This window comes from Kwoniella pini, chromosome 1 (genome assembly GCF_000512605.2).
Source record: "Kwoniella pini CBS 10737 chromosome 1, complete sequence".
Lineage (NCBI taxonomy): Eukaryota > Fungi > Basidiomycota > Tremellomycetes > Tremellales > Cryptococcaceae > Kwoniella > Kwoniella pini.
In genome coordinates, this window is record NC_091716.1 from 3,139,538 (window position 1) to 3,156,653 (window position 17,116).

A 17,116-nucleotide genomic window follows, 5' to 3' on the forward strand; every position below is an offset into this window, starting at 1 on the left:
CGTTCGACTTTTGTCTTGTTCATCATACATAATCGAAAGCCACTGGTGCACTATCAATTCAGAAAAAGCAAGATGGCAACCAAATTAGTATCCACACCTTCTCGCTTCTTGCCGATCTCGCGAGCGACATTCGCTTCATCTTCTCGATCTTCTATTCCTCTTCCAGCCGTTAGAACCATTTCTACTGCTTTCTCTCGTACTCCTGCTCGATCTCAAAACTCTTTAACCGGAAAACATGCTCCTAGTAGGCAGTATGCTTCAGCAGCAGCAGTAGCTACACCATCTCCGTCAGCAGATATACCACATATACCACGTCGACCCAGTATAAAGGTAATACCACCATCATTAGAGGAAATCAAAGAAGAAGGATATTTAGATGATGATGTCAAGTTATTACCTTCTGATGAAGCTTACTTGAATATAACTCCAGATGCATTACAGGTATGTATTTAGGTTCTTTTGATTATCATAGGAGCTGATCTCGTTGGACATATAGCAATTGGTTAACATTACTTCTCGGGAACCGCCAGAATTGTTAGCAGAAGGTAAATTAGCTTTGAGAGTAGGAGTAGACAGTGGTGGTTGTCATGGATACCAATATACTATGGCTCTTTCAGAAGAAAGAGGGGTAGATGATTAGTGAGTTTAGCGAGTATCTTAGAGGACTTTGGGTGGCAATTATACGTGAAATCGTACTTATGCTGATGATCTCGATTGATCGCATCAGCGTTTTGCAACCTGAAGGTGTATCAAGTATACCAGTAGTTGTGGATCTAGTTTCTTTTGGTTTATTGAAAGGTGTGTCTATGTCACACATCCTCGATACTGAAAGGCTACAGCTGCTAACATCATACGTCTTATGCGATAGGCGCTACGATCCATTTTGCAACTGAATTAATAGGATCTTCATTCCGTATACAGGATAATCCTCAAGCTAAACAAGGCGGTTCATGTGGCTGTGGAGTTAGTTGGGAGGCTGCGTAGTTAGGACAACAAGTATCATATATTCATTTCAACCAAATAAGCTATACGGTTTTGGCCCCATTGAGATTTCGATTAGGTAATCTCGTCATTAGAATAAATATGTTGTATTCCTTCACGATGTATGACCCATACTCTTAGTGAGTATAAAACAGAGTAGCGATTGTAAAGCAACTTGATTACACTTGATTTCAATGTACTTTTACGTTTGCAACAAAAAGCGAAATACTAAAAGAGTGCATACGTTAAGCTAAATTATAATACTCGAGTAATTATCTATTTAATGAATACCAATATATTAAAAAATTTTATATGTATATATAATTATTAAAAGAAAGTCCATCAATCCAAATATGAATATCATAACTTTTTACTAAATAGATATTTATTTAAATAAAAATGAGAAACAAAAACAGAAAAAAATTCACAATTCCAAAGGTGCTACATTTCAAATTTCGTTTCAATTCTTCTTATTAACTTAATTAATTTCTGAGCCAATTTCTTTCTTTTTCTGAATTTTATAATCTAAATTTAGCTGATCTTCTTGTAAGTGGATTTGGTTTAGTTCCATATGGTTTAGCGTTGGCATTTAATCCAGTTGTATAAACTGAAAGTATCATACCACCTCCACAAATTTCTGTAGATCCAGTTGAAGGGTTTGTAGCTCTACAAGGAGTATTACATTTACTTTCAATTGTTGCTAAACTCATATTTAAGTAATTTCCACAATAACATTCTTGAGCATATTCAGTTCCTGCGTAAGCATATCCTTTTGATGCACAATAAGAAGTACAAACTTCGTTATTCATATTTGATCCTGCTGAAGCTGAACCATTTAAATGTCTTCCACCTGAAGTATCTTTGAAACATCCAACGTATCCCATATAAGCACCTGCTGAAACTGATGCTGAAGGAGTAGCTGATGATGTTGAAGAAGGTACCAATGATGAAGAAGATGATGATTTGGCAGCAGCGGATGCGGATGAAGACGAAGATGCAGCAACTGATGATGAAGTCGATGATTTAGCAGCAGAGCTTGAGCTGGAAGAAGCGGCGGCTGAAGAAGTGGAAGAAGCTACAACAGATGAAGAGCTTGAAGATTTAGCAGCAGAGCTTGAGCTTGAAGATGAAGCGGCAGCTGAAGAGCTTAAGCTTGGAGAAGCTACGACAGATGAAGAGCTTGAGCTTGGAGAAGCTACGACAGATGAAGAGCTTGAAGACTTGGCGGCAGCTGACGAAGAAGAGCTTGAAGAGGCGGCAGCAGATGAAGTGGAAGAGGCAACTGAGGAGGAAGCCTTTTGAGTTGAAGTGGGTTTGACGGCAGAAGATGATGATTTGACAACGGATGAGGAAGAGGAAGAGGAGAGTTTGAGCGATGAGGAAGAGGGTTTAACGGATGATGATGATGATTTGGCAGCCGATGTAGACGAAGATTTCGCAGCAGAGGATGAGGCGGATTTAGATACAGAAGAGGTAGAGAAAGAAGCGGGAACAGCGAATTTTTGTACAGGTTGAGCGACAGTGGGGACAGCAGATGACGTTGATGATTTGGCAACAGATGAGGTGGAGGATTTGGCAGCGGAAGACGAGGTGGAAGATTTGACAACGGATGAGGTAGATGATTTGGCAATTGATGAAGATGTGGATTTCGCGGCAGACGAAGTCGATTTGGCAATTGAGGTAGAAGCAGAAGAAGAAGCACGAGCAGATGAGCTACTACCCTTCAAAACGGACGATGAGGAAGAAGTAGAGCTCACAGCTTTGCTCGTGCTTGAGCTGACAACAGCGCTTGAAGTAGAAGAGACAACAGCGGAGCTTGAGCTAGAAGAAACAGCAGCGGAGCTTGAGCTTGAAGAAACAGCGGCAGAGCTTGAGCTTGAAGCCTTAGCGGAAGAAGCAGCGGAGCTTGAAGCGGAAGCAGAGGCTGAAGTGCTGGAGACTTTAGCTGAAGAAGAGGTTGAGCTTGAAGCGGAAGCCGAAGCCGAAGCAGATGCAGAGCTTGAAGTGGCAATAGTGGTGGTGTTGGCGAATTTGAACGTGGTCAATCTGTTGGGTCCACCACAAGTTTCAAGTTTGTTACCTGACAAGAAGCGGGAATTATTATACGTCATTCGTAAAGAAGGTTAAAATAGAGCTTACCAGAGCAGACCATGTTACAGTTATCAGTAGCTGGAACAGCACCAGTTGTGAAAGCATTACCACAATAACATTCTGAAGCGTATTCGATACCGGCAAGTGAGAAACCTTTAGCTTGACATGTAGACATACATAACTCTTGGGTCATTGAAGAAGTTGCGAAAGAGTAACCGGTCAAAGCTCTTGAACTTGAACCCTCGGTCACACATCCATTGCTGGACCAGCCAGTTGGAAGTTTTGAGACTGGGTAAAGAGCAGGGTTTTGGAAAAGTTCAAGAGTTGATGAACCACCACAGTTTTCGTTTGTGTTGTTGGCACATTTGTAAGCACATTTGCTTGAATCGAGAAGTGTAGTGTTGGAAGCACCGTTTCTCATTGAGAAATCACAGTAACATTCTCTACCGTATTCAATACCAGCGAGAGGGTAACCTCTGTCGGAACACCAAGAGACACAACCACCTCGGGTCATGTTGTTGTTTGCAAAAGATGCAGCAGCGAGTGCCCGACCAGAAGTACCTTCGGCAATACAACCGACATCGGACCAACCAGTTGGGATAACGGATTTGAAGTCGGTGTAGGTAATGTCATCATCAGAGTAGTTGGCATAAGAAGGTTTTGTAACATTACCGATCCAGATAGGGTTGTTACCTGGGATTTGGCTGATGTAGTGGCCCAAACCGACATCTTCGTTAACTTGATCGTTCAATGGTGAACATCCACCAGATTGGAGGTAAGGTACGAAAGGAGCACATTGATCTAAGTCTCCACCGACACCGTTGTCGTCGTTACAGTTGTTTAAAGCTTGTTGTAAAATATTGGTACCGTTGTTGTAAGATGGCCAACCGTTGACGAAATCGGCGTGAAGACCATATCCGGTGGTATCACCGTTAGCCCAGACGTATGTGGGGTCGGTACCGTTGTTGTAAGGGAAGTTGGCAACTTGGAAGATGAATTCGTAGAATAAAGATACAAGTCTGACAGGGTGGGTGGAAGGACATGATCCTCCATCAACACCGTTACTTGGCCAAGCCATGTGAGACTTGTGGTCATCGGAATCAAGGTTGACACCATCCCAACAAGATGGGAAGAAGACTTGAGCTCTCATACCTTGAGGACAATTATGTTCGAAGAAGCTGTTTCTTTGAGCCCAAGCTGGATCACCAGTGTGACTTGTGTAGTAATCGAGACATACGTAAGAGATAGCATTAGACTCGGCATCACCATTGTAGGTTCTTCTGTCGGGACTACCGGAAATCATTCGAAGACCATCTGGGAAAGCTTGAACGGTTGTTTCTCCTGGACTGTATCGAGGAAGGTAGTAGGTGTTAACGTAAGCTACTGGGATAGCTTGATAATTCTGTCCAGATGGGTTGTAGTAGTACAATTGAGGAATCCAATAATTCGATTTATCAACAGATACTGGGGCAGTTGTACAGGTGGATTGTTGGGTTGACGCGTAAGACATGGTTTTGTCAAAGTTGTTACCACCAACAATCGAGTGTACGTGAGAACTGATATCTCCTGGGTTGACAATTCTGAAAGAAAAGTCCCTTGAGTCAGCAATTGATCTTGTATGGGGTTGCAGACGATTTGACTCACGGATCAAGTCGAGTAGTCTCGAGAATTGGGTGTTGCAAGATGAAGTATGCATTGGCAGTGGCCAAAATAGGCAAAAGCGATAATAATTGTGTGAACATCTTTGCTAGTAAATATTGTTATAATTCTTGATTGATGATTTGATTAGATTGATTGATATGATATATTTGATTATAGGTTTGGATTATAGTAGATTAGAGTCTGTAAAGAATGTGGGTGTATTTAAAAGAATGTGATTTTTAGGTGGTCGTGCAACACAGAATGTTTTGAGTTCTGTGTGAAGAATAAAGTCGAAGTAATCAAAGTAATCGTCGTTAGTTTGAAATATAAAATACCGAGCCGGTCGGTAAGAAAGTTAAAATATCAATCGTTGAGAGAAAGAAGAAGGGGGAGAAAAGAACGATTAGTAAATTCTTTATATACACGATAGGAATGACTTAGATGATGATGAAAAGTGATCGTCGGAAACTCACGACGTAAGGCCAGTATGAAAAACGCCCTATTTTTTCCTAGAGATGTAAGGGGATCGATATCGAGAGGGTGGTGGATTTGAGGCGTCCGGCGTTCTCGATAATCCTCAATATGAAAAGATTAAGTGTAAACTTTTTGACGATCTGAGTCAGTTCCGAGACAATATGAATGAAGTACACGGAGTATCCTCCTCCTCTAAAGTTCAGTACGGTCACTTCCTTGTGCGCATGCTATCAATATTTTTTTTTACTGCGAACAGTTGTATATGTGCTGTATCTTACAAGCCACGCGCTCCCCAAGGCACTCGGAATGACGAAGGGGGCATGTAGTATACTGTAGAGAGTAAAGATATCTGAAGTATAACATAAGCAGACATCAAAACATATTCGCGTCTGGTAATCAGGCGTTATATTACCCTTATACCCAAGCCAAACTTTAATGTACATCAGGGCCAATGAGCCGATGATGATCCCCTAAAAAGCCAGGGGGACCAAGCCATACCGTAGAAATTCTTTTTACCATTGAGGCATGTTTACGGCAATTTAATGCTCAATCAAAGTGAATGTTCGGGATCGAGCATCCACACCGCATTGTATATGCTGTATAGGACTCGGAAAATCCGAAAATGTTGGTGATCGACCGGAAATAACGTTATAGCGAGACATATCCAATCAAGCTTTTTGTTCGTAAATTTGCCCAAACCGGCGGTGTTGAATTAGCGCGTTTCCCAAGCCACATGCCTCTTTTGGTTTTCAATCGGATATATGGGTGGCTGAACAAACTTTTTGTTTATTACCTGTCATTTATCAATCATATAATTGGCTCGAATGCATATCGTAGCGAGAACCACCGAAAAGTAAGTTTAAGAAAGCGGATGGTGCTACGGCTTACGGAAGACGATCAATCCATTCAAGCCGGTTTTCACGGCATATGTGAGACTAAGATCGACGTTAAGTTACTCCGATTTTCAATTAGGAAAGTGACGCAGATTCTCTTAGACTTGATTGACCGATGTCGAACAGACCGCAAGCTTATTTCCGCCTCAAGCATCAATTCACTAGGCTAACGCCTGCAATTTCGATACAGCAAGAAGATACACCGAGACATAGTGTCACGCTACTCTTGTTGGATCTAATTCAACCCTGTTTTGAGGCATACATCTTCTGGATCCTTTCTTCGTTCCAATGATGCCTCAATAATGTTGTGCAAGCTTATCCAAAAACGAAGATCAAACATGATTCGGATAAAAACCCTTATTTTTGGTCTGCCGATCATCCAGATAGTTAAGCGATCAATGGGAGTACGCAATCTGTATACTTGCGAAAATGGTGGTGATCTACTATGACAATAGGTCATACAGTCGAGAAGGCTAGGCATGACGGAAGTGGTACTCGGTGGCTGCGGCTTCCCGCGACAACGTTTCCGGCCCGAAAGAACATCCATCGATTCTTCTTCGCTTCCATCATTCCATTCATCAAAGGCGATAAATATCTGTATAGATGCATCTTCACAATGATATTTTGCCCACGGCTATTGTCATCCTTGGGTAACCTTATGAGATGGGAAGCCGAATGGTTGACAATGGCCCTAGCCTATCTACTGGGAGCTCCGTTCTATCAAGTGAAAAGAATGACAAAGTCCTCCACGGTATCTAGTCGCCAACAAGCAATCTATTCATATACAAGGCACTTCTCGGAATGATACTCAGGCACAGGTACACACTCATATGTAACTTACACATAAGCAGATTTTAACGCACGTCCGTGGCCACACTATATTTGTGGTTTTGCGTAGTCCAAATTCCGATGAGTTATCACACGCCCCTTCGTCATACATCCCGGTAACATGGTGTACATTTCGCTCCCATCTGTCGGTGAGATTTGTATTCGTGCTGTGGGAAGCATTCATGGCGATGCATTCAAGCATGAATATCTGGATGACTGCGCAAACATGCTATTAGTAGGACATGAAATTGATGTAGCTCAAAACTGGCACGCGACAATGCTACAGTTCGACTACATCGATTGCTTGGGGTCCTATGGGGGGTCCTATGTCGTTGTTGTACAGGCATTTCAGCACGATGAATCCAGCTGAGAATCGGACGTCTCAATCTCAAGATCCTATTGTTAAAGTAACTCGTCGCTTATCGACACATGAATCTTTCCGATAAGTCAAATCCATTTTGGAAGCTTTGCATGCCACTGACGAACATGTACCAAATTGGCGGATCCACAATACGTATAGAAGTCTAAGGCGCAGGGCTGTTCGTTATCTGTTAAGCTTCGAACTTTAAATACTTTAGACTTTGAGGTTGACGTCAACGTCGACGCCCATATGGATGTCATGGAAAAGACCAAGAAGAAGAGAAGCCACCGTACAAAGAATAGACGCCACCGCCACCGCTTCCGTAATGCTCAGCACAGCTTGACGAGTGACCAGTGTAGTGGGAGCTCGTTGTTAAGAGCAATGACTGATGACTCGTTCTGCTAATTGACGTGTGCGATTAATTAGCTGGCGTATGGTATGCTTGGCCTTATGGTGTGACTCGTAACGAGGTAATGTAGGAAAGCTCATTGTGCGTGATCTGAAAGTCTTTGAGTGAATGAAGCAATGTACAGATGTATAATGGCTTCGACGGTATGCATATTATACTGCTGTATTGTATGCCTGGTGTTCCGACAGTCTATGACGATAAAGTGGATGTTTCGTTAAACTTTCATTTCCCATAACTATTAACCACTCTCTCCAGTAGCTCCCTAAACTCTTCGCTCATCGTGCCCTTTTTCAGATTATCGTAATCGTACATTACGATTGTGCTGCAATTTGATCATCAGTTTCGAGCACAAATCTCTATGAAGTGCGATGATAGCCTCACCTATCACAAACAGCAGCGACTCTCTCATCCCTCAGAGACCATACTAAGTGTTTGTGACCATATGAAGCTCTTTCCGGATTTATCGAATGTATTTGATTTGTCACCATAACCTATAGCACACAGGCATCAGCTATGCTCTACGGATCTAGGTATACTCAGACAAGGGCAGCAGGTCACCCTTCCGTTTACGTGCTATGTATATCAGCATAAGGAACTTACAGTATCAGGATAATTAACGGGAGCTACGTATTTGATCGAAACATCTTTCAAAATAAATCCTGTTCCTTTCCCCGCCTACAGCCATTCAGTCAGAATCATTGATTTATCTACAGATCAAGTCGGATGACTACTCACAGTCATCTTTGCGATGTAGCCTTCCGGCATTTCTGAAGCCCAACTTTCAGCATACCGTATACGAGCAGATTGTATCCATTCTAAAAATCTAACGTTATTAACGTGTCTGCAACAAATCCTCTATCAGCTCATTCTTGAGATACAAATTTCGCCTTGTAGCAAAATTCAGGATTAGAATCTTTGACTGACCTGTACGTATCACAATCACCCCAAGCTACAGGCCAAGTCAAAATCCCAATAGTATCATAACCTTGTTCTTCAAAATATTCTAACGCTTTCTTCTTATTTCCACTTCTTTTACCTAACCAAGGTCTATCATTTGGCATTGAACGACTTCCACTTGAGGAAGAAGAAGGGGAAGACCACTGAATTGAAGGTCTGGTTTCAGGTACACCTAGTCTTGCTGAAGAAGGTTTATTATTCCCTCGACCACCTTTAAATCTAGAAAGTAATCTTGGATCATAATTCGTTGAATGATCTTCTTCATGTTCTGGTCCGTTAGTCCCTGGTGGTATATGATAATGAGAGGTTGGATCTTGAAATTTTGCATATAGATCCTATATTCATTGGAGAACATTTGGTAAGCTGAGCTAGCGTCAATGAGAAAATCCGATAATAAGTGGAGGTATATTCAGAAGCATACTCACTTTCAAATGTACTGATTCTTCGTCCATTTTGACAGTCGTCGTATGCAAAGAACGAGACTTACTCGCTTTACCAATGGATCTGATGAATCTGGTTGAGCTCATTTTGGCTACACTAACTCGTATGAATCTAGATGACATAGTGGAAACATCTGAGATAAATGGTGTAGTCGATACCGATAAGTCCTCTTCCTGACATTTGTGACCTTTCGTCATGAGGTCATCTCAATTCGGCAATCGCCGTTCATGACCATCTGGGGTTTTGCATGATTGAAACAGGCAACGGGCACAATGCAATCTCAGCAAGATATCATTTGAGCTCATTTATCATGCATACACAAGAATAACAGTATCAAAATCGTCTGGCGATTATTGACGCTGGTCACCTGAAAACTAAATAGAACACTGAAATAACGTTGACCTATATCGAGTTACAAGCCTTTTGAGGTAATTGTGGGGTATCATATGTAATGTAAAAATGCAAATTTTGCGGTAATATAATTTATGAAGAAGATATTGGGGATAAGACAAATCAGATTGTGATCTGAAAAGTTTAGTCGAAGGTGACTTTGGAACCTTCAGGCTTGACGATACCACCAGTTCGGGCACCACTATCGTTTATGCAGATGTTAGCTGTGGAAAACCATATTGGATGTTCAATGGACTACTCACCCTCTTGGAGGTCCACCTCTACCTCGCCCACCAGCACCACCTCTGCCTCCTCCTCGTCCACCAAATCCACCCCTGCCTCCTCGGTCACCGCCAAATCCACCTCGTCCACCTCTACCACCGCCTCGTCCACCACCAAAGCCACCTCGTTCGTTGTTGTCCTTCTTAGGAGGAGCGTAATCCACTCTGATGGGTCGTCCAGCAATAGATTGACCGTTCAAAGCCTTAAGAGCGGCAGTGGCAGATTCAACATCACCGAATTGTACATAACCGAAACCTTTTGGTGCACCGGTTTCTCTGTCGGTGACCAATCGTACACTTTGAACATCACCGTGTTCACCGAAAGCCTCGTAAATTTGATCTTCCGAAACAGAGAATGATAATGAACCGATGAAAAGGGTCTCAGCAGGGGGTGACTGTTGGTCGCCGAAAGCCTTGGCTCGTTTCTCAACGGCTTGTTGGGGGTTTCTTTGGGTGGCGTAGTTAACTCTTATAGCTCGACCGTCGACTTCGTGACCATTCTTTTCAATAGCCTTGGCAGATGATTCGAGATTGCTGAATTCTACGTAACCGAAACCTCTTGATCGTTGAGAGTCTCGGTCGAAGACAACACGAGCGGAAACAACTTCTCCACAGTCTTCGAACTCTGATTTGAGCCAGTCGTTGTCAACGTTCCATGAGAGTTGACCAACGAAAACGTTGGTAGAGGCTTCTTCTTCGTCTTCAGCTCGAGCCTTCTTGGCAGGAGCAGGAGCAGCGGCTTCCTCTTGGTCTTCAGCCTTTCGCTTGCCTATGAGATAATGAATCAGCGACACTGAATGTTGAGAAACGATCTTGACAAACTTACCGTTAGTTTTGGGCTCTTCGGTCTTGGCTTCAGCCTCATCTGAGCTGGATTCGTCAGAGCTTTCAGAGTCGTCTTCGGAGGACTGTACCGAAAAGGTCAGCGAGGCAGCAGTCGAGATCTGACGGGGACACTCACATCATCGCTGTCCTCTTTGGCTGCTACCTTCTCCTCGGCCTTTGCGGCAGGTTTAGCCTCCTCTTCGTCAGAATCAGAGTCGGAGTCAGATGATTCAGAGTCTGAGGAGTCTTCCTTCTGTATGCGAGATGAAGCCAGTTAGCAAAGCCTAGCAATGGCGAGAAGTGTGTATTTGAGGACTCACGTCAGCAGCAGGGGCGGCGGCAACGGCAGCTGGTTTAGCCTCTTCCTCATCGGAAGAATCGTCACTGGATTCTTCGGAATCGGACTCAGACTCGGAGCTGGAGGAGGGAGGGGGGGTGGGGGTCTTAGCCTTCTTAGACTTCTTGGATTTCTTCTCCTCCTGGAATGATACAGCTCAGTGATGTTCATCATGGAAGGTGAAAGTTGACTTACTTTGACAGGGGCAGGAGCGGAAGCTACCTTTTCACCATCCTTTTTGGACTTTTTCAAGGCCTTTTTGTCAGCGTTGTCCTTAGCGGCAACGGCAGGAGGAGCAGATTTAGAAGCTTTGGCCATTTTGGATTATTTTTTGGGTTTTTAGATATAAACGGATAAAAGGGGAAAGAGATGGAAGAGGGGGGATAAGTAAGAAGAGTAGGTTGACTGACTGATTAATATTTTGATCTGGGGTGGATCGGAAATTCTTCAACCGTTAAAATCCAAAGTTTAATGAGAAAATCTTATCACCGGACCTCGCCGAACATAAAACTTTTCAACGATTAGTGGCGAAACAAAAGTAATCACGTGAGTTGCTAAGGAATATCTTAACCACGTGTATGTCATGCATTTTCGCTGAAAGTTGGGTTTATGCCGGCGCTACTCGGCCGAATAGGTCCATCCATCAAACAAAGCATCATACTTTACACTTTGCATTTTCACCTGCATTCTCGGGTACAGTACTACTGGAAATTCACCAATTCGACATTCTTTGTTTTCAATCTCGAATTAAGCCTATCTAAAACCATTCCAAAAATACCTGCTATACACCAAAAAGCAGTCACGATGTTCTCACGATCAGCCTCTCGAAGTGTGGTATCCTCTTTACGTTCTTTCCAAGTAAGTCAGGTATTTTCCCTCGACACGCTCTAGAGACAACAACATGGCTAATAAGTGCTTCGCCTGTGATAGACCCCAATCAGGCATTACAACTCTGCCTTCCAATCTTCCCCACCTACATCTACTTTTGCAGGTAAAAAGGGTGAAGATGTGAGTCAGCTAGGCAACACTTTAATAAGTAAGGCTGTGGAGCTGATATATCCTCCGTCGTTTCTTAGGGAAACTACACTGTCACTCTTATCCCAGGTGATGGTATCGGTCCCGAGATTGCTCAAAGTGTGAAGGAAATCTTCGCCGCTGCCAAGGTAAGCGTTAAAGCTTGTGGACTGCTCGGATAGCCCTTTGCTGACTGTCAGAATTTTCACCCGTATAGGCTCCTATCAAGTGGGAGGAAGTTGATGTTACCCCAATTCTGAAAGATGGTAAAACCGTCATTCCTGACAAGGCTATCGTCTCCATTAAAAAGAACACCGTTGCTCTTAAAGGTCCTCTTGCTACACCCAGTGAGTATCCTTTTCCTCATACCGACTGCTCATGCGCCTCCGCTGCTGTTCCCACATATTTTATCTCCCAGAAAAGAAAAACTATCAGACTGACATCGCATTTTAGTCGGAAAGGGTCACGTCTCTCTCAATCTTACTCTCCGAAGAACCTTTTCACTTTTCGCCAACGTACGACCATGTGTCTCCATACAAGGATACAAGACCGCTTATGACAATGTCAACACTGTATTGATTCGAGAGAACACTGAAGGAGAGTACTCAGGTATTGAACACGAGGTAAGTTTGACTTAGAAATCGGTGTAGCGATTGCTAGAGACGAGCTGACGGACATGATGCACATAGATCGTTGACGGTGTAGTTCAAAGTATCAAGCTCATCACCCGAGAAGCTTCCGAACGTGAGCTTTTCGAATCCGGCCGACCTGAAGATTGCGGGAAATAGCTAACGATGTAAACAGGTGTCGCTCGATATGCCTTCCACTACGCCTCCGAGAACGGCCGAGACAAGGTCACCGCCGTGCACAAGGCTAACATTATGTGAGTGCTTTCGAACTCAAAGCAATGCGCTCTCGACTTGCGCTAATTTCTTTACAGGAAAATGTCCGATGGAATGTTCTTGACTGCTTGTCGAGCTGTTGCCAAGGAATACCCAAAGATCTCTTACGATGAGGATTTGCTTGACAGAGTCTGCTTGAGAGTAAGTTCACTAACGATGATCCCGCTGCACCCTCAATTCTGATCTGCCTTTCAACTCTAGATCGCTACTGATCCTACACCTTTCGCCGACCGAGTGATGGTCATGCCCAACTTGTAAGTCTGCATTCAGCTTCTTTCGGCCTTTGATTCCAGGTAGCTGATGAATGAGTAGATACGGTGACATCTTGTCTGATTTGTCGGCTGGTCTTATCGGTGGTCTCGGTCTCACCCCATCAGGTAACATCGGTAGAGTGAGCTAATCTTTGTGGCTGTTATGGGCGTTATGGGCGTTATGGACGTGACCGAGCTGATAGACAATTTTGCTAGGACGCTTCAATTTTCGAAGCTGTACACGGTTCCGCCCCCGATATCGAGGGTAAAGGACTTGCCAACCCTACTGCCCTTCTTCTTTCTTCTTTGATGATGCTCAGGTATGTAATCGACTGCATGTTCATTGGTTCAGATACATTGTGCAACGAGCTGATCTGTATTGCGCAGACACATGGGTCTCTTCGAGCTCGCTGACAAGATTGAGAAGGCTGCTCTCTCCGTGAGTGTCTGCTACAATTATCTCCTCCGTTCCATCTCCACTCCTGCGCAAATACATATTCAAACGCTGTCGTGTTTGAGTCTTCGTTCCCTTTCGCGGTACATATCGTATTGAACCCCACCCCACATACCTGCTCTACCTCGTATCCAACGTGATCGTAAACTCGCGAACCGCGCTGACATTTTAAACTAGACAATCGCCGAAGGTAAAGCTATCACTCGAGATCTTGGTGGTAAATCCGGTACTCGGGAATACACCGATGCTATCCTTGCTAAACTTAAGTAATTGTTGGTATATGAGTAGGATATAGCATAGAAGGTGTTTCACACGTGTTAAAAATCCTACAATGCAATTTACATATTTAATGCGATATGCCCTGTAATTCATTCTGCATTCCACTTATTTACGATTGCATTCTTAGATCTAGGAACGAGTGACCTAGGTGCAAGTTCGGGCTAGCTCTTAGACTTGCTGAGAGACTGACCACTCTCTGACTCGATCAGAACTTCCCGACCGTTCGAAAGCCTGGATTGCAGTAGAGGCAACATGGAGAGTCAGTCTGAATCTCGCCTTTCGCGAGATCAAACCCTGTTAAAGTGTTCAGCAATCAGCACAATGGCACCATGTAATGGTTAGTCAAAATGTTGACAAAGCTTCGATCACCTTCCGACTTATGATTCATGTTCTGTTCAAACAGACTCAGAGAAATGCGTAAGAACGATGTGTTATATTGTGAGATCATGAGAGCATGCCAATCAGGACTAAACCGATGCTTTTTCTAGTGTATGGCTCTTGGGACGTACATTCACTTCCGCTCTCGCCTTTTCTAGATGAAAGCTAAGATACCTTCGAAACCTTCGTATAATACTGTCACATAGAATATCATATTTGAGTTCGTGTCTGCAGAGACGTGCCTATGTGATAAGGAAACGTGATCGAAAGCTACAGATTGTACCTTGTAAATTGACTCGAGAATTATATTGTTCATTTAAAGGCTGATACGAATGATCAGCCTATATACAATTTTTGAACATATAGATTAGTCCACATCATCTGATAGAACTACTTTCGAACGATCTATGATATGGAGTGTATCAGATTTTCAATCGACCGAGTGGATTGCATGAGACAGCCCGTCCCGCAAGACAAATATCGATCATTCAGACTTACTTTCAAGGTTAGGCATATTGACATTTCTTCTACACAATATCCCTGGCTATCATTGAGAATGACAAGAGATTGATCCGAGGCACGCCCAGATGAGACTATCTATTAATGATTTTGATAAGATTCAAAACCCGATTATCAATTAGCTGGCTCAGAGATTGGATGATATGTAAGTCTCTTCTTCTCTTCTGATCATTCGATTCTCTTCACCTGTCTTTTTATCTTGCTAAAAACTGGTGATTTGGAGCAGCGATGTACAACTTTTATCAAAATGTATGACATCATGCAAAGGTGACTAAAGTTGACAGCAGATGACAAAATGAACGTTGTGAATAGGAGGCTTGAATATACCCAACTGATTCAGCCTGAAACGAATCAATTTGAATTGAATTCGATTCATAAGTTAATCTCGATTTTAGCATAAATTTATAGTGTGGGTTTCATAACTTTGTTGTTGTTTCAGTCACGAGGATAATATTTGTGTCTATGAAAATACGTCATCCGTCATCGTTACTACTGGTGAGTCTGTATCATCTTGATTTTCGATGAAATGATGATGATATATAGATAAATGATTGATTAGAGCGCTGGAAGGGAAATGATAAAGACAATGTTATATCAGTATTACAATCGTAACTGTGTTAAATTTGCTTGGGGATTTGAGAATTTATCTCGCTTTAAATATATACGTTCATTCTCATCAAAATACTATCCTTCCGCCATAATTGATAATAATATTTGTGACTATATCCGACCATCCCAACTCCACTTCATAAACGTCCATTCGATCTTCATCAGATTAACTACTCATCGCTGTGACTTGCTCATCCGGTGTCGAAAAGCCACTTGAAACAAATTCCGCTTGACGAAAATTTCGACCAATAGTCCAAGCAATCGCTGATTAACCAAATCCTCTTACCTCGTTTGTCCTCTATCAAGTCATCTGGATCAGTCAAGTCGTGATCAGTCAAGTCGAATAAGCCACAATCCACGAATAACTCAAACTTTCTCAAAAGTCACTATCACGTTGGTCACATTATTGCGCAATAATCAGACCATTGCGTTAACTTGGACATTACTATCAAGACGCGTTTCATTGCACTTAGGTAAGTGAAACGTTATATTAATTATCATTATCGTCATCAGTTTGATTCCAGCTCAAAGACAATTGCTCTTTGTCTACGCAGTCCGGTACGTCGGCACTGTTCTTGCCGAGGTAGACATCAGCATAATGAAAAAAACTGATTTCTATGACTTTTACACATGGAAATAGAGTTCAATCGAGATAGCTAAAAATCACGAATCAACGTCAGAATTACCACACATATCGTTAATCTAGACGTCCCCATCTAGACATATCGCCGTCTAATTCCCTTCTACAGTCCAGGTTCGGCTCACACGGATCATTCAGCTCATTTCAACAATTATTTCGCTACAATCAATACCCTTGTCAAGCTGTACCAAACTTTGATAGACATTTCAGATCGGGAAGAAGAAAGTTATACCCTGGACATAAGTCACCGACTTTCACTGTGAATACCAATCTTGTAAGTTGATCTACCAAAATTTCATCTGATGGGATATGTTCGATTTCAAGTATAGTCTCGGTCGATCTATACCAAAGATCATTTTAATCAAATCATGTTCAAAAGAAGAATTCTGACGTTATTTTGAACATATCAAATAGGACCTGTCACATCGTGGCGTTTCCGTTTTTTTTTGTTTTCTTTTTCTTGGGCATTCTATAACGTGTTCCTTGATAAGGCAGTCAAAAGAATAAGCATACAAAATACCAGTAAAAAAGATCATTGGACGGTGCCCGTAGTTTTCTTCTAAAAAGAAAGGTAAGTCGCGTCATTGGCGTTCTTTCCTTGTCTTGTTATGCCGTTAGCCCAAACAATTGGTACGGCATGAGCGACTTTTACAAGTCTTGAAAGAACGCTCTTCAACTTGAAAACGAGAAGAAGACAAGTGGAGATAAATTCCATGTTGAATCATTTTAAGCTGATGTTCTCAAGTTTCCTAGTTTGTGCCTTTATCAGGATAACATACCACGGACGAATTTAGTCCATTTTAATGTTTTCGGGCTTACCCTTCGTCCCCTAAAGTTAACATCGAAGCTTAAGACGACAGTCCTCTCCCTTCTGTGTCTAAATTTTGCGCAAATACATTGATTTCCAGATAAAAAAGACGCGTCCAATCTTTTGACGACATTTTGTAATACCTACATATATCTAGAAATTTTCGACCCGAAAAAAAAATCGACTCCGTTTCCCACTTTCTTTTTTCCAAGGTCGATAAATTGCAACATTAGGTGAGTAAACGTTTCAGATTGTATTCTATATGAAAATCTTTTCCCCTTGCACTAGTCTAGAATAACCCCAAATCCCCCCTATTTGCCATGAAATTCCTCATATACGCAGTAGTAACCTCC

General features: G+C 42.5%; 5 protein-coding genes across 5 annotated transcripts; 2 read left to right on the forward strand and 3 right to left on the reverse strand.

Moving 5' to 3' along the window:
• Nucleotides 1–72: 72 nt before the first annotated feature.
• Nucleotides 73–984, forward strand: I206_101197 (uncharacterized protein; the record flags this gene model as incomplete). Its single annotated transcript, XM_019151911.1, has 4 exons — nucleotides 73–441; nucleotides 497–639; nucleotides 728–798; nucleotides 869–984. The coding sequence occupies 4 exons, from the start codon at nucleotides 73–75 to the stop codon at nucleotides 982–984; spliced, it is 699 nt and encodes a 232-aa protein (XP_019014049.1).
• A 515-nt stretch (nucleotides 985–1,499) lies between these two features.
• I206_101198 (uncharacterized protein) lies at nucleotides 1,500–4,814 on the reverse strand (the record flags this gene model as incomplete). The annotated part of the gene is made up of 3 exons (XM_019151910.1): nucleotides 1,500–3,061; nucleotides 3,121–4,652; nucleotides 4,717–4,814. The coding sequence occupies 3 exons, from the start codon at nucleotides 4,812–4,814 to the stop codon at nucleotides 1,500–1,502; spliced, it is 3,192 nt and encodes a 1,063-aa protein (XP_019014048.1).
• A 3,086-nt stretch (nucleotides 4,815–7,900) lies between these two features.
• Nucleotides 7,901–9,162, reverse strand: I206_101199 (uncharacterized protein; the record flags this gene model as incomplete). The annotated part of the gene is made up of 6 exons (XM_019151909.2): nucleotides 7,901–8,000; nucleotides 8,060–8,169; nucleotides 8,279–8,353; nucleotides 8,414–8,519; nucleotides 8,603–8,970; nucleotides 9,061–9,162. 6 exons carry the CDS (start codon nucleotides 9,160–9,162, stop codon nucleotides 7,901–7,903), a joined length of 861 nt encoding a protein of 286 aa, XP_019014047.2.
• A 448-nt stretch (nucleotides 9,163–9,610) lies between these two features.
• On the reverse strand, nucleotides 9,611–11,227 carry I206_101200 (uncharacterized protein; the record flags this gene model as incomplete). The annotated part of the gene is made up of 6 exons (XM_019151908.1): nucleotides 9,611–9,668; nucleotides 9,730–10,516; nucleotides 10,574–10,655; nucleotides 10,709–10,825; nucleotides 10,893–11,051; nucleotides 11,105–11,227. The coding sequence occupies 6 exons, from the start codon at nucleotides 11,225–11,227 to the stop codon at nucleotides 9,611–9,613; spliced, it is 1,326 nt and encodes a 441-aa protein (XP_019014046.1).
• Nucleotides 11,228–11,713: 486 nt separating this feature from the next.
• On the forward strand, nucleotides 11,714–13,800 carry I206_101201 (isocitrate dehydrogenase, NAD-dependent; the record flags this gene model as incomplete). Its single annotated transcript, XM_019151907.1, has 13 exons — nucleotides 11,714–11,767; nucleotides 11,840–11,917; nucleotides 11,986–12,072; nucleotides 12,141–12,270; nucleotides 12,377–12,546; nucleotides 12,613–12,667; nucleotides 12,728–12,806; nucleotides 12,864–12,966; nucleotides 13,027–13,079; nucleotides 13,138–13,216; nucleotides 13,293–13,396; nucleotides 13,464–13,515; nucleotides 13,708–13,800. The coding sequence occupies 13 exons, from the start codon at nucleotides 11,714–11,716 to the stop codon at nucleotides 13,798–13,800; spliced, it is 1,137 nt and encodes a 378-aa protein (XP_019014045.1).
• Nucleotides 13,801–17,116: the final 3,316 nt, after the last annotated feature.